The sequence below is a fragment of the Entelurus aequoreus genome, linkage group LG21, assembly GCF_033978785.1.
Source record: "Entelurus aequoreus isolate RoL-2023_Sb linkage group LG21, RoL_Eaeq_v1.1, whole genome shotgun sequence".
Lineage (NCBI taxonomy): Eukaryota > Metazoa > Chordata > Actinopteri > Syngnathiformes > Syngnathidae > Entelurus > Entelurus aequoreus.
The window spans coordinates 8,514,281-8,535,910 of NC_084751.1; the positions used below are offsets into that span (position 1 = coordinate 8,514,281).

The following is a 21,630-nucleotide window of genomic DNA, read 5'->3' on the forward strand; positions in this document are numbered from 1 at the left end:
AGACAAAGTGCAGACTAGATAAAAACCAATTAGTAAAAACTAAACATGGGAACACGATTGTTGCTCAACTAGCCATATATTTTGTATGTTTTTTGAAAGTGACAAGTGCAGGTATACTTTTCAAAGTGTCCGGTAAAGAGTTCCATAGTTGTGGTCCTTTTATTGAAAAGGCAGTCTGGGCAAAAGATGTTCTACGGAATGGAACACAACAGTTGCCTTTTGACATTGCTCGGGTGGTAGACCTGGTACCACTTTGCAGTCTTGTAATTGCCTTGCAGAGCAATTGGGGAGCAGAGTTATCCAAGCATTTAAAAACCATTTTGACTGTATGTAACAAAATAAAATTGGTAAAACTTAAAATATTGTATTTGGTTAAAATTTGGCAGTGATGATATCATATACTCTTCTTGTCTAGAACTAGAATTAGCCTTGATCATATTAGTTATTTATGTACTTGCTTAAATTTTTAGTCAATTATTTACACTAAATCTCCCAAATCAAATTCCTTTTGTGTTAAACATCTTTGGTCAATAAAGCTTGATTTTAATTCGGAATTAAGGCTGAGAGCATTGTTGAACGGGCCCTCGCCCCAGTTGCACCACCGGGTTCTCACCAGTCTTTGACTCATGTACCGTTTGAATACCCATATAGCAGTGGGAATGCAAAGATGGCATAACAAAACCGTAACTAAGAATGGTAGGCTGAATAGCTACATGTTTTGATGTGATTCTTTGACTCAAGATACCGTGTAAATACCGAGGTAGCAGTGGGTATACAAAGATGCCATAACAAAACTGTAACTGAGGATGGCAGGCGGAATAGCGCTATGATTTCATGCGATTCTTTGACTCATGGTACCGTGTAAATACCCAGATAGCAGTGGGATAATACAAAGATGCCATAACAAAACTGTAACCGAGGATGGCGTGTGGATTAGCTCTGATTTGATGCACGTCTTTGACACATGGTGCCATTTAAATACCCAGATAACAGTGGGAATACAAGGATGCCATAACAAAACTGTAACTGAGAATGGATGGCTGAATAACATCGGGGTTTGATGACGGCCGCATGCATGCCAGAGTTCTTGCGGCTATGTTACATGTGCTGCTGGTATTCAATGAACGAGTACCATGTTAATGATCCAACAGCCCAAACTGTACAAACATTGTTAACCACTGAAGTAGAGTAATTCATTGTATTAGACATTTCTCAATTTGGCCAGTGTTGTTAATGCTAGTTGTATATAGTATTACATGTAGTAATCTGCAAAGACTCCTCCCACCCCCACCAAGGACTGTTTTCACTGCTGGACTCTAGAAAGAGGTTCCGCAGCCTCCGAAGCAGAACATCCAGGTTCTGTAACAGCTTCTTCCCTCAGGCCGTAAGACTCTTGAACGCATCATAATTATCCCCTCAACTCCCCCCAAAATGGATTAACTCGCTGGAATAAAAAAGACAATATAACATGCATCCATAAACATGGATGCATATGAAAAAGTGCAATATATTTATCTGTACAGTAACCTATTTATTTATTTATACATGCACCTTATTGCTTTTTTATCCTGCACAACCAGCTAATGAAACGAAATTTCGTTCTTATCTGTACTGTAAAGTTCAAATTTGAATGATAATAAAAAGGAAGTCTAAGTCTAATGTTAAAATGTGTGTGTTTACATCATCATTAACAAAATATAAACACTATGTAAAGTTTATAAGCAAAGGTGAAGAGTAGCAAATGTTTTAACAAATCTTATGCAATTTTATGAACTATTACACCTTAAATGACTTTAGATGTAACAGATTTACACAGTAAGAAAAATAAAACTTGGTGACCTTTTTAATTACTTCGACTCGTGATACCGTTTAAATACCCAGATAGCAGTGGGAATACAAGACGCCGTCACTAAACCGTTACTAAGAATGGTAGGCTGAATATCCATGGTTTGCAGGTGCTTAATTACATGTCATGTATAATTTCTGGCAGCCCATGTAATTAAAGTATATATAGCATCCCACACAGTAATGGTCAGATGAAGCCTCATGAGGCGTGGATAATATTTCGAAGCTTCAATGCATGCTTCGGCACAAGACTCCACCTGCTGGTCAAATGTATAATTACAAACAACTGCACCTTAACCTCATAACGTGTGACGCAATGAAATGTTGCGTCTATTAGAAATGACAATGAATCACAAATACATTTTGGACTAAATGATTTTGCTAGGTAAATCAACAAAGTATAATAAAATATGTTATATATGTACATTAGGGCTGGGAATCTTTGGGTGTCCCACGATTCGATTCACAATCTATTCTTGGGGTCACGATTCGATTCAGAATCGATTTTTTTTTTTTTCAATTCAACACGATTCTCCATTCAAAAACGATTTTTTTTTTTTTAAATGAAAACAATACACAACAATACCATAATAATGCAATACAATTTCAAAACAAAACCCGACCCAGCAACATTCAGAATAGCAATAAACAGAGCAATTGAGGAGACACAAACATGACACGGAACAATCTAAAAGTAGTGAGACAAAAATGAATATTATCAACAACAGTATCAATATTAGTAACAATTTCAACATAGCAGTGATTAAAAATCCCTCATTGATATTATCATTACAAACATTAATTTTTTTTAAAATATACAAAAAATGAACAATAGTGTCACAGTGGCTCACTTGCATCGCATCTCATAAACTAAATGTCTAATGATAATGTCAATGAGGGATTTTTAATCACTTTTATGTTGAAATTGTAACTAATATTGATACTGTTGTTGATAATATTCATTTTTGTTTCACTACTTTTGGTTTGTTCTGTGTCGTGTTTGTGTCTCCTCTCAATTGCTCTGTTTATTGCAGTTCTGAGTGTTGCTGGCTCGGGTTTGGTTTTGGAATTGGATTGCATTGTTATGGTATTGCTGTGTATTGTTTTGTTTGATTGATTAATTTTTTAAAAAAAAATGTTTTTATTTTTTAAAAATGAGAATCGATTCTGAATCGCACAACGTGAGAATCGCAATTCGAATTCCAATTGATTTTTTTCCCACACCCCTATTGTACATATATTGTGTGTTTTGGTAAAATCATATGATAGGGCAGGTTGTATAAAGTTTTTCTGTCACCTTGAGGAAATGGCATAAAGAGGAAGATGACAATATAATGTAACTTGGACACTGATGTACAGAACAGATGAGATTTTGTTATTTTGGGTTTTAGGCGATTCTTTATTTTTTTGGACAAATCTTCTCCATTATCCAGCTATTGATTTCTGGTCGCTGGTTAAAAAGAATAAATACAGAATGCTTTACTTCAATAATTGTAATGTTTACAGTGATAAACACATTTAAGAACTGACGTTGCCAAGAATCGAACCCACATCTTGTGGAAGAAAAACCATTGTACTAGCAAACTTCTGAGGACGTCACGGGTACAAGATTGGTAGTTAATATTAATCAAACGGATATCAAGCATGTCGTTTGGATTCAGTTTGTCATTTTTCTTTGATTCAAAGGGCATTTTTAAAGCTATTTTTATTCTCTTAGGTTGCTATCAGCATATTCCAGTCATCATACAAGTTTATCATCTGTAGGTCTGTAGGTCTCACTTCGTAGGATATGTACAGCGAGCAGTGAACATAGTGAGCTCAGAAAGCATAAGAACAAGTATATACATTTGATATTTACAATCCGAGGAGGTGGGATGTGGTGGGGGGAGGGGGTTAGGCTAGGGTTGTAGCTGCCTGGAGGTGTTCTTTTGAAGGAGGATAGAGATGCACTTTCTTTTACACCTGTTGGGAGTGCATTCCATATTGATGTGGCATAGAAGGAGAATGAGTTAAGACCTTTGTTACATCGGAATCTGGGTTTGACTTGACTTGACTTGACTTTATTTATTCATGCTTGCAGTGGAGCCAAGGCCCCACTGAAAAAACAGCTGAACTTTACAATGAATATTAAACAAACAAAGATAAAAAAAATTAAAAGAACAGACAGTATTTTATATAAAAAAAACATTTTCATTTTCAGGGCAACAGCAGCATGGAAACTATTAGCATTCTGGTTTGACGTGGTTTGTGGAGCTCCCCTGGTGTTGTGGTTATGGCGGTCATTTACGTTCTGGAAGTAGTTTGACATGTACTTCGGTATCAGAGAGGTATAACAAATTTTATAGACTAGGCTCGGTGCAAGTTGTTTTACTCTGTCCTCCACCCTGAGCCAGCCCACTTTGGAGAAGTGGGTAGGAGTGAGGTGGGATCTGGGTTGGAGGTCTAGAAGTAGAATTATTCTTCATCATTGGTTTAACTGTTGTAAAATGACAATATGGCTTTCTAGCCGCCAACGTTGAAAGTAATTTGTTGTATTTGTGAAAATAGGGAGCAGATGTTACAAGTTTTTAAATGATTTCGGTTCCAACTTCCTTTTCATTCATATTTTACTTTATGTTGATAGATTTTAATTTTATTTTGTTCCTTTGTTTGATTTTTTATGAATGAAATAAATCAATGAACAGAACATTTTGGCATTAGTAGTCTGATCTTAAATGTCTGATTACATTGTCACAAGCAACCTATAATTGCCTATCAATCAATTGTTAATTTACACCAGATCATCATAGCAAACCAGTAACGCTTAGCTTGTATGCTTACTTTTAGTAACCATATGATAGTAGGCATTTACCCCTAGTGGTACAGGTAAGTCATTACAAGGTCATTTAACCTCCATGGAGCAATATAGTTAATTTTCCTTCCCCACATCTGTGGTCCCTTCCAAGGTTTCTCATTGTTCCCATTGGCTTGAGTTTCTCTTGCCTCTCTCTCATCAGTGTACAATTGCAACTCATGGTTTCAACTTGTATTTATAACAGCAATGCATTGTGGGATCACGGCGGCCATCTTTCTACTTCTCTGCAATCTGTGTATGACTTTTAAACGGTACCATGAATCAAAGTAGCCTTGTATATCGCTCTCTCGAAATACTGCCCACCTTTTGCTTGTATTCCATCACGTGACTTTTTCCCGGAAGTGAGTGAAAAGCAGTGGTGGTCGACCAAACCAAGATGACTCGTACAGCAAGCAGTGCGCAAACTATCTGAGTGCATAAGAGGCCTAAATCTTCCTGCAAAAAGCAGATATGAGCAAAAAAAACTAACTAGACGCTTATACTTTCTCAAAAAAAGATTTGTCAAGTGATATCAAGGATTATACGTTGGTGGAGTTCCCAGACATAACAAACTATTGTGCTCCAGACATCATTCTTTACGACAAAACAGATGAAACTTGGAAAAGCATGGATGTCTACAACTTCTTTGTGTGTGTCTGGATCAGGGGTCACCAACGCGGTGCCCGCAGGTAGCCCGTAAGGACCAGATGAGTAGCCCGCTGGCCTGTTCTAAAAATAGCTCAAATAGCAGCACTTACCAGTGAGCTGCCTCTATTTTTTAAATGTTATTTATTTACTAGCAGCTGGTCTCGCTTTGCTCGACAAAACTCAAATAGAATTAAAAAATCCAAGAAAATATTTTAAAGACTTGGTCTTCACTTGTTTAAATAAATTCATTAATTATTTTAATTTGCTTCTTATAACTTTCAGAAAGACAATTTTAGAGAAAAAATACAACCTTAAAAATGATTTTAGGATTTTTAAACACATATACCTTTTTACCTTTTAAATTCCTTCCTCTTCTTTCCTGACAATTTAAATCAATGTTCAGGTAAATTAATTTTTTTTATTGTAAAGAATAATAAATAAATTTTAATTTAATTCTTCATTTTAGCTTCTGTTTTTTCAACGAAGAATATTTGTGAAATATTTCTTCAAACTTATTATGATTCAAATTCAAAAAAATTATTCTGGCTAATCTAGAAAATCTGTAGAATCAAATTTAAATCTTATTTCCAAGTCTTTTGAATTTCTTTTAAAATTTTTGTTCTGGAAAATCTAGACGAAATAATGATTTGTCTTTGTTAGAAATATAGCTTTGTCCATCCATTCATCCATCCATTTTCTACCGCTTATTCCCTTTGGGGTCGCGGGGGCGCTGGAGCCTATCTCAGCTACAATCGGGCGGAAGGCGGGGTACACCCTGGACAAGTCGCCATCTCATCGCTTGGTCCAATTTGTTATATATTCTAACAAAGTGTAGATTGGATTTTAACCTATTTAAAACATGTCATCAAAATTCTAAAATTAATCTTAATCAGGAAAAATTACTAATGATGTTCCATAAATTATTTTTTTTATTTTTTCAAAAAGATTCGAATTAGCTAGTTTTTCTCTTCTTTTTTTCGGTTGAATTTTGAATTTTAAAGAGTCGAAATTGAAGATAAACTATGTTTCAAAATTTAAGAGTCATTTTTTTCGTGTTTTCTCCTTTTTTTAAACCGTTCAATTAAGTGTAAATATTATTAATTATTAATAATAACAGAGTTAAAGGTAAATTGAGCAAATTGGCTATTTCTGGCAATTTATTTACGTGTGCATCAACTGGTAGCCCTTCGCATTAATCACTACCCAAGAAGTAGCTCTTGCTTTCAAAAAGGTTGGTGACCCCTGATCTGGATCAAGGACATTGGTATCAAGACTCTCCCGGACAAATATGCCTCGTTTTTGCTCAGGTAAGGTTGTATTTAATGATTTAACTTTGTGTCTACTGCCATGTTTGTTGTTTTTTTGCACGCGTCGTTTACAAGTAGCGTGTTTTTCCCCGACTTTATCAAAATATAACTATAGATGTAAACATTATGTACAGTATGTTCTGAAAGATTCATTTATGATTGTTCATCAAAATATAACTATAGATATCAGGGTTGTGTAAGTGCTGAAAGATTAATTTTTTATTGTTTATCAAAATATAACTATAGCTATCAACATTGTGTATGTGCTGTGAGCTTAATTTATGATTGTTGATAAACAAACGTTACTATTCAGCGTACCATTGTAACTTATGGTTTCAACTCATATTTATTCGTAGCAATGAGTTACAACATTTCAAGATACTGTTTCAACTAATATAGCCCGTATAACTATTTAGGAAAATACAACACGATAAATTCATGAACCTGTGCTTATTGAATTTATTTCATCGGTCAAAGTAAGCCATCAATGTCACACAAATCTTGTCCAATCATTGCTTCTCTGGTCTAAGTGGAGTGCCGGGTAACCAATCAGGTGTTATAATCCGCCCTCTGACTTTGATCTCTGTATGTGACGGATGCTTTCCATCCAACCTGATGGATCTAGAGAGGTGCTGCAAAGAGGATCGGGCGAAGCTGCCCAAAGATAGGTGTACTAAGTTGGTGGCATCGTATTCAAAAAGACTTGAAGCTGGAATTGCCGCCAAAGTATCACGCATCAACAAAGTATTGAGCAAAGGCTTTTAAAACGTTCATACATGTGATTTTTTTAACTTTTTAAATTTATATAAATTAGCAAAAATGTAATTAAAAAAACTTTTCACATTGATGGGGTGTTGTGTGTAGAATTTTGAGGACAAACAATTATTTCTTCCATTTTGGAAAAAGGCAGTGACATGAAAAAATGTGGATGTGAATACTTTCCGGATGTACAGCCCCGCCAAATGTAGTCATGTAATATATTGTATTACTTTATTAGATGTTTTTAGCTACATTGTGAGGTAAAATTATCTATATTATATAACTGAAAGTTCAGGTATTCTTTAACACGATTACTGTAATTTGTAATAGAATCAGTATAATGCGTCAAACCCCACTTGGAAAAGCTGTGCACTACAAAATGTGCTCATTGACTTCCTTGTTGTGTCACAATTTAAATTAGGATTTTTTAAAATTATCCATCCATCCATTTTCTACCGCTTGTCCCTTACGGGGCCACGGGGAGTGCTGAAGCCTATCTCAGCTGCACACGGGCAGAAGGCGGGGTACACCCTGGACAAGTAATTTCAGGAAAATTGATGCATTTTAAATCTTTTCTGTTACAGTCTAAAAAAACAATGTTAATACAATTATTCTCCGCCCACTATGAATAGATACAGTATATAATTACTGACCAATTTATCACTTCAGGGTGTCCTCATCATTTGTACAAATTATTTTCAAAATCTGAGTTTGTGGAGCAGAGTTATTAACGCCTCGTGTGTCTCGTGAGATTATCTAATTTCACCTATTTGGGTTAAAAATATTATTTGCAAACCAGTAAATATAGTCTGCAAATTACGTGTGCTGTCTAGAGCTCGGCAGAGTAACCGTGTAATACTCTTCCATATCAGTAGGTGGCAGCAGGTAGCTAATTGCTTTGTAGATGTTGGAAACAGCGGGAGGCAGTGTGCAGGTAAAAAGGTGTCTAATGCTTAAACAAAAGGCGAGTGCCCCTAAGAAAAGGCATTGAAGCTTAGGGAAGGCTATGCAGAACGAAACTAAAACTGAACTGGCTACAAAGTAAACAAAAACAGAATGCTGGATGACAGCAAAGACTTACTGTGGAGCAAATACGGCGTCCACAATGTACATCCGAACATGACATGACAATCAAAAATGTCCCCACAAAGAAGGATAAAAACAACTGAAGTATTATTGATTGCTAAAACAAAGTAAATGCGGGAAATATCGCTCAAAGGAAGACATGAAAAATGCTACAGGAAAATAACAAAAAAAGAGAAAAAGCCACCAAAATAGGAGCGCAAGACAAGAAGTAAAACACTACACACAGGAAAACAGCAAAAAAAACTCCAAATAAGTCAGGGTGTGATGTGACAGGTGGTGACAGTACACCTACTTTGAGACAAGAGCTATAGTGATGCATGCTTGGTTATGCTTTAAAGTCATATCCAACAATTGCGACAACAACTTTTTACTGTCAAATGAGTTTCGTTTTTTATTGATTTCTGCTGGTGGTGTGCCTCCGCATTTTTTCAACGCAAAAAATGTGCCTTGGCTCAAAAAAGGTTGAAAAACACTGCATTAACTGCTTATTATGTTGAAGGGGGCAGGAAATACAATATTTTCTTCATCCTGTTCCTTCTCAGGCGTAGGTGTGTAAATATGTGTTTTGTTGCGAAAGTTTAATTGTCTATTGATCAAAAATGCACATCCATGAAGGAGATAAATACATTTAAAAAAATGAAATAATTATGTTGCTGCGTCCAGAAGTGCTGCTGGAGTTGCCGCCTAGTGCGCATGCGTGCGCACTTCCCTTAGCAGGTAAAGTCTACCATGGCGGCGAGAGGCCATGTGCAAGACCCCAACGACCGGAGACTCAGACCCATATATGGTGAGCGCTCGTCTCCGGGTGTACAGTTTTTGGTCCGCTTCGAGAGTTCCTTGCACTTTTGGGTGCTGAACATCAGCCCGTCTTGTTTAACTGGACTGTGTCCGAGCTGGAGGGCAGTTTTGCGGCCCCACCACCCGCAACCACGGGCTCTGCTGCCTGCTGCGCACTGGCTATGACAGTGCACCTTCCCCGGGCTTGCTCTGGTTCTCTGGCGGTAGCCTCCCGGTGGTACTTTGCTGGACGTTGTGGGTTATGTTGACTGGAGAACATTCTGGAAGGCGAAGTGAGGAGGCTAAGCTGAGCTCCTTTCTGCTAACGCTAGCTGTTTGACAGCTAGCTTGGTGGCTAACGTGCCAGCTAGCATGCCTTTCAATGAAACCGCTCGTAACTCTGGACTTGTTTGGGGGGGGAAAGTCGCGCGTTTGTGTTTTTAGTCTGTTGTAAGGCTGGCGAACTTGAATAATTATTTCTCCGGCAAAGTTCCTTTGGGAAAGTGTCAGTAGTGCAATGCTAGCCACTTAGCTTGTAGCTAGGTTGAGGACAATGCTCCATGCTAACACCGCTCTTTAACTAGCATGGAGCTGTCACAACGCTACCTAACTATTACACATCAACACTTTTTAAATATACTTAACAATTTGTTGTCAAGTTACAACTTATTTTGTTTAGTATCTCTTTCAAGGATGCTCCTGCTAGCCTTAGCTTTGTCTAAATTCCGAATGAACACTTGGGTCTCATTCATTCTCATTCATAACATTCTCAGCGATTAGAGTGTCAGATAAAGTATTTGGTTGTTTTTTTTGTCGATAAAGAACTTGTTTTGTCAATTCATGGCTTGCTTGATTGACAGCTTGAAATGTAAAAGCTTAGATCGGTGATTCTCAAACTTGTTTCCCCAAGTACTACCTCAGAAAACAAATGGGTTCTCCATAATGACATATTTAAGAACACAGTGGCGTAATAGGCCTAAGTATTCATTAAAAATCAATCAATCAATCAAAGTTTATTTATATAGCCCTAAATCACGAGTGTCTTAAAGGGCTGCACAAGCCACAACGACATCCTCGGCTCAGGTCCCACATCAGGGCAAGGAAAAACTCAACCCAATGGGATTACAATGAGAAACCTTGGAGGGGACCGCAGATGTACGTCGAGTGGATCTAGTTAATAGTGTGAGAGTCCAGTCCATAGTGGATCTAACATAATAGTGAGAGTCCAGTCCATAGTGGGTCTAACATAATAGTGTGAGAGTCCAGTCCATAGTGGATCTAACATAATATTGTGAGAGTCCAGTCCATAGTGGATCTAACATAATAGTGAGAGTCCAGTCTATAGTAGATCTAACATAATAGTGAGAGAGTCCAGTCCATAGTGGATCTAACATAATAGTGAGAGTCCAGTCCATAGTGGATCTAACATAATACTGTGATAGTCCAGTCCATAGTGGATCTAACATAATAGTGAGAGTCCAGTCCATAGTGGATCTAACATAATACTGTGAGAGTCCAGTCCATAGTGGGGCCGGCCGGAGATCGTCTTGGGTGGAGACAGGTCAGTAGCGCAGAGACGTCCTTAACTGATGCACAGATGAGTGGTCCACCTGGGTCCCGACTTTGAACAGCTAGCGCCTCATCTGTGGACACCTAATCTTTGCAGAGCAGAAAAGAGACGGCAGATCAACAAGTCTAAAAGGGGGGTCTATTTAAAGGCTAGAGTATACAAATGAGTTTTAAGATGGGACTTCAATGCTTCTACTGAGGTAGCATCTCTAACTGTTACCGGGAGGGCATTCCAGAGTACTGGAGCCCCAATAGAAAACACTCTATAGCCCGCAGACTTTTTGTTGGGCTCTGGGAATCACTAATAAAAGCCAGAATTCTTTGAACGCAGATTTCTTGCCGGGACATATGGTACAATACAATCAGCAATATAGGATGGAGCTAGACCCTTTAGTATTTTATACGTAAGTAGTAAAACCTTAAAGTCACATCTTAAGTGCACAGGAAGCCAGTGCAGGTGAGCCAGTATAGGCGTAATTTGATCAAACTTTCTTGTTCTTGTCAAGTCTAGCAGCCGCATTTTGTACCAGCTGTAACCTTTTAATGCTAGACATAGGGAGGCCCGAAAATAATACGTTACAGTAGTCGAGACGAGATGTAACGAACGCATGAATAATCTCCGTGTCGCTGGTGGACAAAATGGAACAAATTTTAGCGACATTACGGAGATGAAAGAAGGCTGTTTTAGTAACACTCTTAATGTTTCATTTAACAAGTATATTTGTTATTTTTGGCCACTGTAACATTACAAACAGTTTGAACTGTAACATTGCGTTTGAATATAGGACTATAAAACAGTAATTTCTTAAGTGAAAATACAATTTGAGCATTACTGGCTTGGATGATTCTGATAACGTTTCTGTTATTTGCTCCTCAAACTGAGAGAAGAGACATGACACAATCACTGTCTGCTACAGTTAATTTTGGCAACCAGCTGTCCCCAGCAGGTGCAACTGTTTGTGTACTTACACACTCACACACACACACGTAATGTTTGCTGTATTGTAATAGTGACGCATATCGTTTCTGTTGTTATCGTTTAAAAATTCCAATGACTGCATTAATATGTTGCTTTTGTACACCTCAGACTACCTTGATAATGGCAACAACAAGATGGCCATCCAGCAGGCTGACAAGCTTCTGAAGAAACACAAAGACCTGCACTGTGCTAAGGTACGTCGCTCTTGGGTAAATGTCCCGTCCGTATCCTGCCTCTCTGTTAAAAAGCCAAAGAAGGAGCTCATATGAACTAAAGATTGACCAGTGTGTTTTTTTTCAGGGCCGATACCGATTATTAGTAGTCAAAGAGGTCGATAACCGATATTTATTTGCAGTAAAAGTTATTTAAACATGCATAATGTACGTCTATAAACAGCTGGACAAGGCTTTAAGTTGTTTTTTTTAAGATGACTTTTTAGGAAATGTTGGACCAGTAGTGAATTGTTTGATGCTGTGCTAATGTTGTGGTTAATTTAGCACCAAAAAATTACATGTCTCAGGCCTCGAATTTTAACTTTTTAAGGTCAAGGCAGCACTGTTACAGAAAGTATGAGAATGTGTGAGCTGCTGCCTGCTCTTCTTCCTTACTAGTTATTTGGCGTTTTTTGTGTGAATCACGGAGCATAAAACTCACGCCGCTCCATTAATAAGCCCACGCCGACGGAGGCTTGTCAAACGACTCGATGTCTGCAGTAGCGAAAACAAAGCAGGACCGGAAAGAAAGACAAAAACTGGATTTCTAGGCAAAAATGGAAAGTTTTGACAGGTAGGCAGAGGTGATGTACTCTAGGCCAGTGGTTCTCAACCTTTTTTCAGTGATGTGCCCCCTGTGAACATTTTTTTAATTCAAGTACCCCCTAATCAGAGCAAAGCATTTTTGGTTAAAAAAAAGAGATAAAGAAGTAAAATACAGCACTATGTCATCAGTTTCTGATTTATTAAATTGTATAACAGTGCAAAATATTGCTCATTTGTTGTGGTCTTTCTTGAACTATTTGGAAAAAAAGATATAAAAATAACTAAAAACTTGTTGAAATAAACAAGTGATTCAATTATAAACAAACATTTCTACACATAGAAGTAATCATCAACTTAAAGTGCCCTCTTTGGAGATTGTAATAGAGATCCATCTGGATTCATGAACTTAATTCTAAACATTTCTTCACAAAAAAAGAAATCTTTAACATCAATATTTATGGAACATGTCCACAAAAAATCCAGCTGTCAACACTGAATATTGCATTGTTGCATTTCTTTTCACAGTTCTTTTTGACAGACATTTTAAAAATATCTCACGTACCCCTTGGCATACCTTCAAGTACCCCCAAGGGTACGCGTACCCTCATTTGAGAACCACTGCTCTAGGCGACCGGCACTACAGGACGGAGAGAAAGGGAGGGTGAGTGGGGAAGAATTCTCACAAGAACTCACAATAAATGCCCTGTCAGTTATCCAAACATATTTGGGGAGAATTAATGGCAATGGGAGAATAAAATTAAAAACAACAAACTTTTCTGATGCAGGGCAAAAGGGCTGGTGCTTGAGCGGTGGTTATTACTACTGTATCTACTTCACTAATGATCTTTTTAATGCCAAATACTGGCATCATATGTGTATATGTTGTATCTGATGATGTCATTCTGTTGTAGTTAAAAAAAACAGTGCGATACCGATAAAATATTGATACCAATATACAGTACAGGCTAGGGATGGGCGATACCACACTTTTAGGATTCGATACGATACCGATACTTTTTCTTGCATTTTCATCGATACCGATACCATTAATTTCTTATTGGCAATTTTTTTCAGTCAAAAATATTATTACTATTGTTATTATTTAACACAAATCACAAGACAAATACAGGCCATTTATACCACATTTATTATGGTCAATATATAATAAAAGTAAAATTAAAATAAATAACATAAATATGAAAAATAAATTAAATATAAACAAAAATATACACATTTTCACTTTTCTTATTTCTCAAAAAAAAAGTCTTGGTAGAAAAAGCTTAAAAAAACAATTATTCATAACAATGTTATGTTTGAAACCTCTTTGTGGAAGTAAACTTATAACACTTCTCTGAAGCAAAGTCAATAATTTCCTTATCACAATAAACTAGGATTTCCTTGTCCTATAAACCTGCATACAAAAGACAGTTCCCTGAGAAAATGAACTTGGAAAAATTATCTACAAAAATGTCTGACACCATCACACCTTTAGTGTACTCGAGATATGTCGTCACACGTCACACTTTACTGAAGTCTCAGATTGCTGTACAGGAAAAGTAACAACGCTGTCGGCTGGCTGTGTGTGTGTTGCACGTTGACGACGCTCATTGGCTGTCTCCTGTGACGTGACTGGGCCAGCTCTATACTCTGCCAGGTACAGGGGTGTCCCAGCACATAGTAAGTTAAGTAAGTAATCAAAAACATCTGAAAGTGATGCTTGCACCCCCCACACGCCGTTTTTTGGTTTATATCGATACTTTTTTCAGAAAAGTGATGCCAAATGAGTAGCGTGTGAGTATCGATATATCGATACCACAGGATCGATACGCACATCCCTAGTACAGGCCAAAAGTTTGGTCACACCTTCTCATTCAATGCGTTTTCTTTATTTTCATGACTATTTACATTGTAGATTGTCACATCAAAACTACGACACCTGTGAAGTGAAAACCATTTCATGTGTCTACCTCCTTGAAGCTCATCGAGAGAATGCCAAGAGTGTGCAGAGCAGTAATCGGAGCAAAGGGTGGCTATTTTGAAGAAACTAGAATATAAAACATGTTTTCAGTTATTTCACCTTTTTTTTGTTAAGTACATAACTCCACATGTGTTCATTCGTAGTTTTGATGTGACAATCTACAATGTAAATAGTCATGAAAATAAAGAAAACGCATTGAATGAGGAGAAAGTGTGTCCAAACTTTTGGCCTGTGTTGTATGTCAAAATGACGAATATCGTCGCCGATAACCGGTCGATCTCCACTAATAAATTCAAAGTTGCTCAAATGATAAATTTGCTGATTTGACCTGGACTCCTCCTTTTCTTTAGCCATGTATTGCAGCTGAAATGCTGGTGCGAGTTGACGTCACCTGCATAATTAATATTCTCCTGCACGCAGGTGTTGAAGGCCATCGGCCTCCAGAGGACAGGAAAGCAGGACGAAGCCTTCTCGTTGGCCCAGGAAGTCACCTCTCTTGAACCCACCGATGACAACTCCTTACAAGCCCTCACCATCCTCTACAGAGAGATGCATCGCCGTCAGTAGAAAACACACACGTACATACATACACACACGCATGTCAATGTGTTTGTGTGTTCCTTCCAGCCGAGTTGGTCACCAAACTGTACGAAGCTGCCGTCAAGAAGGTTCCACTCAGCGAGGAGTACCACTCGCACCTTTTCATGGCCTATGCTCGCGTTGGAGAGTACAAGAAGATGCAGCAGGTCTCTCACACACAATATGATGTATAGTACTGTGCCAAAGTCTTATTCCACCTTTATAACACAATAGTAGCACACCCCCAGTAAGTGGAATTACACAAACTTTGTGGAGAATTGGAAGTAGGGATGTGTAGTAGATGTTCATTTCTTTCATCTCGTTTTGTTAATTTAACGTTTGAAACTTGCTGATAGTAACTGTTGTTTTCTTACACTTCTAAGTCTCATTTGCAAATATTTTATATAGTAGACTTTGCATGCAGTTGCAATTACCAGACATTAGATGGCATTAGTGTATAGACTACGGTAGGGATGGGTTTTGAGACTTTTATTAGTAGGTTGCACAGTGAAGTACATATTCCGTACAATTGACCACTAAATGGTAACACCCGAATAAGTTTTTCAACTTGTTTAAGTCGGGGTCCACTTAAGTTGATTCATGATACAGATATATACTATCATATATACTATCATCATAATACAGTCATCACACAAGATAATCACATTGAATTATTTACAATCAGGGGTGTGGAGGGGGTGGGGGGGTAGGATATGGACAGCAAGTAGTGGACATATAGAGAGAGAAAGAGAGAGAGAGAGATCAGAAGGCATAAGAAAAAGTATCTGCATTTGATTGTTTACATTTGATTATTAGCAATCCGGGGAGGGTGTTAGTTTAGGGTTGTAGCTGCATGCAGGTGAACTTTTATTGCGGTTTTGAAGGAGGATAGAGATGCCCTTTCTTTTATACCTGTTGGGAGCACATTCCACATTGATGTGGCATAGAAAGAGAATGAGTTAAGACCTTTGTTAGTTCGGAATCTGGGTTTAACGTGGTTAGTGGAGCTCCCCCTGGTGTTGTGGTTATGACGGTCATTTACGTTAAGGAAGTAGTTTGACATGTACTTCGGTATCAGGGAGGTGTAGCGGATTTTATAGACTAGGCTCAGTGCAAGTTGTTTAACTCTGTCCTCCACCTTGAGCCAGCCCACTTTAGAGAAGTGGGTAGGAGTGAGGTGGGATCTAGGGTGGAGGTCTAGAAGTAACCTGACTAGCTTGTTCTGAGATGTTTGGAGTTTAGATTTGAGGGTTTTGGAGGTGCTAGGGTACCAGGAGGTGCATGCGTAATCGAAGAAGGGTTGAACGAGAGTTCCCGCCAGAATCCTCAAGGTGCTTTTGTTGACCAGAGAGGAGATTCTGTAGAGAAATCTCGTTCGTTGGTTAACCTTTCTGATTACCTTGGTTGCCATTTTATCACAGGAAAGGTTAGCCTCTAGAATGGAACCTAGGTAGGTGACCTCATCTTTCCTGGTGATGACAATGTCACCCACTTTTATGGTGAAGTCATTGACTTTCTTAAGGTTGATACGATTCACATTTGAATCAATACGGTACCAATTCCTGCTACGTGGGAATTGATACCAGTATTCAACAGTACTAATTTTTGTTGATTTTGTGTGCGTAATTTGCGTTTGATAGTAACATTTTTTTATTTTTAAATGTAGTATTTAAAAATGAGCTAAATATGGTAACTGTGCTGTCCGGTTGTTATATCTTGATTTCTTGCACATTGGAGTCTCATTTGCAATGCCATTGCACTTCCAAAACATTAGATGGCAGTCCAGTATACTGTAGGCCAGTGGTCCCCAACCTTTTTGTAACTGCGGACCGGTCAACGCTAGAAAATTTGTCCCAAGGACCACATGTAGTACTATCCCTAATTGGAAGACACAAAAGTTGTAATCACTCCTGTCTTAATCGTCCATAAGCCGGGACGCACGCTGTTCTGCACCTGTGTGGTCATGATGGCGCTGCTGACACAACACATTTGATGGTGGAATAAAATGATGTTTGCATTTCTCTAGGCGGGAATGGCCTTGTACAAGATTGTCCCCAAGAATCCATATTACTTCTGGTCTGTGATGAGTCTGGTGATGCAGGTACATCACACACACACGCACGCACACACTCACACTTCCTATAAACTAGGGATTCTTAAACTGCGATCTGGGGGAAAAAATTTCAATAAGTGAAGTTATGGCGTTAAAAAATACATAACTCAGTCGGAAGCCAATAAAAGATTGTAAACAACTTACACTTCCATTATTATTTAATATATAATTGACCTTACTGTAACTCACTCACTTCACTAAGTACACAACTGATCTGAATAGACACACTTCAGGAAAGAATGCAAAAACAAAGCCACAACTACTTGACCTCTTACAATGTTCACTTTGGTGGAGAAGCCATGGATTAAACAAAACAGTAATCCCTTGTTTATCGTGTCTAATTGGCTCCAGCCTTCACCGTGGTTATTGATTTTTAGCGAAGTAGGATTCTTATTTATAAATAAAAATTTTCCATAGTTACATCAAAAACATATTAACGACCTTCTAAATAGGTTTGAACCGTATTAGAGCCCTCTAGACATGAAACGACACCCAAATAGTCACTTTTAAACTGGTTTAACCCAAAAGAGTAGCCTTGAATCATGGTTGTTCTGCCAACTTGATCATTGTGGCGAACATGCCGTCAACAATTGCCATATCGTTTGCATTTAGTGCTGTTGTCGTTGGACATCGGTCCCATCAAAGGCTCGCCAATGTGGAGAAGTGTTATTGATGAGGCAAGAGGCGAAAATGAAGTGCATTAACAGTTTTACTCTCTACTGAACACGAAAAACGGGCACGGAAACAGAAGTCTTCCTCTGTGAATATTTATTGTGATAACCACTGGGATACAACTTTTTCACTTCCGATACGATACCAATATTGTAAACTTTAGTATGGCTGATACCGATCTTATAAGAGAGAATATTATATATGATATTGGCACAAATTATACATAATTTTTAAAAATATTTTGTAGTGTGGTATGTTAGAGAATGCTTGATCACGAGAATATACTCAGAAAAATAGCAATAGAAAAACAATAACCTATTTATTAAAAAACGTCTTGCATGGACTTACGCCGTCTTCAGGTTGAAATTGGAGTTGTAATTTTTTGCAGACAACCCGTGGCTATTCATTAATTAAAGCTCTTGATGCAGTAAGTTGAATGATGCGGACCCGTTTGTTACTAGATGTTATGTAATACTCCTTTGTTTTGTAAACTTTCTATGTGTAAGTAATATGCAACTATAATTGTGTTTTAGACTGCAATGTTATGAAAGTAGAATTGTCTCACATCAACTTATATATATCAATATGATATTAATACATATGCATATATGAATAAATATACAAATACAAATGTGATATACAAATAAATAATTTGTATAAAAAACGCGTATTTGTAAATATATTTTTGAGATTTGAAAATATATACAAATACAATTTATAAATATAAAAATGTGACATACAAATAAATCAAGAATTTGTATAAATAAATGTGTATTTGTAAATATATTTTTGAGATTTGAATATGAATATGCTTGATTTTGTATTTGTATTTGTATTGAATTTGCATATGTAGATCGCTTTTTTGCTTTTGTGTCTGAGACATTCCTACCACAAACCAGATGCACAAATAAATGTGACTTACACACTCCCCTGAACAACCAGCAGAGGGTACTGCAGCCAGAGCGGTCCGGGTCACAGAGCATTATATGCAAAATGCCCAGAGTTCTCTGCACAAAAACAATCCACGTCTTTACAGAGAGAACGCAAAACGGGCCTGAGCTAGCTAACATTAGCGTTGTATTAGCTGATGCTAATTTATCCAGTTAATCTGAAAGACCGTGCTAGCTGCTTATTTTATTGTATTTAATGCCGTTTAATGACCTTGTCCCGATGTAGATGCTGATCTCTTATCAGTGAAATGTGTGTCAAATCATCCCAAAAGTCATGATGTAATATGACACTCCCTAGTGTGCCTCTGATTGGCTCGCCAGTGTCTGACCATGTCTGTGACCGAGCGCTCTGGCTGCGGTGCCCTCTGCTGGTTGTTCAGGGGAGTGTGTAGGTCACATTTATTTGTGCGTCTGGTTTGTGGTAGGAATGTCTCATCGACACAAAAGCGATCCACATATGCAAATTCTATACAAATACAAAATCAAGCATATTTATATTCAAATCTCAAAAATATATTTACAAATATGCGTTTATTTATACAAATTATTTATTTATTTGTATATCACATTTGTATTTGTAAATTTATTAACATATGCATATGTATTAATATCATAGATATATATAAGATGATGTGAGACAATTCTACTTCCATACAATATTGTTCATACTTTTTATGTATGTCTAGCTTGTGTGCTTAGCTGTTTTGTATCTGCTAGCTCATAGTAGCCTACAATGTTTACCTTTTGTAAATGACTTGACTAAAATTCAAGTAAAGACTAACCTGTCGTGCTTATTGAAGGACATTTAGATGTTAACTGGCTGTCCAACTTTGCACACGTATCGCAGCGCTTATATCGGAGGTTTTAGCTGACACTTGTTTTTGATGACATCAAACCGATATCATTATCGGATCAGAACACCACTTATCACCATCATATAATAATAATACATACATATGTACAGTAATACATATAGGTCATAAGTCAGACTTAATTTAGGCCCAAAATACATCAAATGTACTTTAAATAAAAAGGTTAAGAGTGTAGCTGCAACATTCGAGCCGCAACGTGGCGAAGGATGACTGTAATTGTTTTGTGTACCGTGTGTTGTCATCCAGGCCATCTCTGCACAAGATGAAAAGCTGTCTCAAACCATGTTCCTGCCGCTGGCTGAGCGCATGGTGGAGAAGATGGTGAAAGAGGACAAGATTGAAGCAGAAGCTGAGGTGACGTCCAAACTTGTTGACTTTGGTTACGATGGAACTAGGGCTGCAACTAACGATTAATTTGATAATCGATTAATCTGTCGATTATTACTTTGATTAATCGATTGATAATCGGATAAAAGTGACAAACTACATTTCTATCCTTTCCAGTATTTTATTGAAAAAAACCAGCATACTGGCACCATGTTGTGGACATTGGGGGTGCAGCAAACACCAACAATAACACAGAAATGTAACTCATCAGAACTGAATCATATACTGTACACGTTTCTGTTGTGAATAATAAAGGATTCATTTTAGGCTGCCTCTGAATAATAGCATGAAATATTCCAGCACCTTCATAACGTTTAGTTATACTAAAGCGTCAAATCTAAATATATTTATATAGCTTTATCGGCCCGGCTACATTGATCCATTATGAAACCAACCTGAGATATTTCTGTCCGTTACGTTTATTTCCAAATTGGTAACCGTGCGTTTTCTCTCTCAAAACGGAGTCAAGTGTGCCGGAGACACATTATCAGCTCCGCGTTGCAACAAAGGCATAACGTTAGTTACTTACAAAAAAGCTGAACTCATGAATGCCTGTTGCCACTATGGACTTAAAAAGTTACGTACTGTGAGTTCTTCCCTTCATCCATGGCTCCAACATTTTTTTTCTTTTTTATTATTATAGAGGTTTATTTGAAATAGGGACAGATACAAAAACATAGACATCTGAAACAGTTATCCGATGCATGCATCACAGTGTTTGTAGCCAAAGCTAATTTACAACACTTGTCCCCAACAACAACACAGATCCAACATCATTAAAATAGGAAAATAAAAAATAGAATAGAATAGAATGAGTTGATAATAATCTTCAGGTGCTCCAGAAGCAATGTTGTACTTCCGTGCCATTTTGCAGGAAACGGTCTTCTTTGAAGTCTTTAAAGTGAAGTGTTCCTACACTTTTGACGACTTAGGTCGTACACTTTTCTCCATTGAAGCAATAACCTCAAGATGTTTCTCCGCTGAACTATCGGTAGTGTTTTCCTGCGCCATTTTTCGAATTTTTCCAGCAAAGGAGACGCCGTCGTCACGTGAGCTGCACATGACACATCATTGGCTAGCTTACGCCACCTCATGAGACGTAGCCTCACCGCCGCCCTGGCGCTGTTTTGTACTGTTTTTGTACTTATTTTGATTATTGTTCCTCAGCTGTTTGTAAATGTTGCAGTTTATAAATAAAGGTTTATAAAACAAAAAAAAACAACAACAAAAAAAGCCTCCGCGCATGCGCATAGCATAGTTCCAACGAATCGATGACTAAATTAATCGCCAACTATTTTGGTAATCGATTTTAATCGATTTAATCGATTAGTTGCTTCAGCCCTAGATGGAACATTTTCATCAACTAAGTGCACAAGCTTTTCTTCATAACAATTGCAGGTTTTTGCCATGCTAAAACAGTCATGTTCTCATTGTAGGTGCAGCTTTACTTTATGATCCTGGAGCGTTTGGGAAAGTGTGAGGAGGCTCTGGATGTGATCAAGGGTCCATTAGGAGGTA

The 21,630-nt window shown here is 37.7% G+C and overlaps 1 protein-coding gene across 2 annotated transcripts in view; it reads left to right on the forward strand.

Annotated features, from left to right (window-relative positions):
* Window positions 1-9,121: 9,121 nt before the first annotated feature.
* naa25 (N-alpha-acetyltransferase 25, NatB auxiliary subunit) overlaps window positions 9,122-21,630 on the forward strand; it is a 29,566-nt gene continuing 17,057 nt past the window's right edge. The window contains exons 1-7 of one of the 2 annotated variants that reach the window (XM_062030738.1): window positions 9,122-9,265; window positions 11,912-11,997; window positions 14,960-15,098; window positions 15,167-15,285; window positions 17,145-17,219; window positions 19,972-20,079; window positions 21,549-21,627. In XM_062030738.1, coding sequence (XP_061886722.1) covers window positions 9,208-9,265; window positions 11,912-11,997; window positions 14,960-15,098; window positions 15,167-15,285; window positions 17,145-17,219; window positions 19,972-20,079; window positions 21,549-21,627 — 664 coding nt within the window. In that variant the 5' untranslated portion in view covers window positions 9,122-9,207. Of the gene's footprint in view, window positions 9,266-9,303; window positions 9,549-11,911; window positions 11,998-14,959; window positions 15,099-15,166; window positions 15,286-17,144; window positions 17,220-19,971; window positions 20,080-21,548; window positions 21,628-21,630 lie in introns of those variants that run through there. The other variant, XM_062030739.1, reaches the window with a different exon arrangement.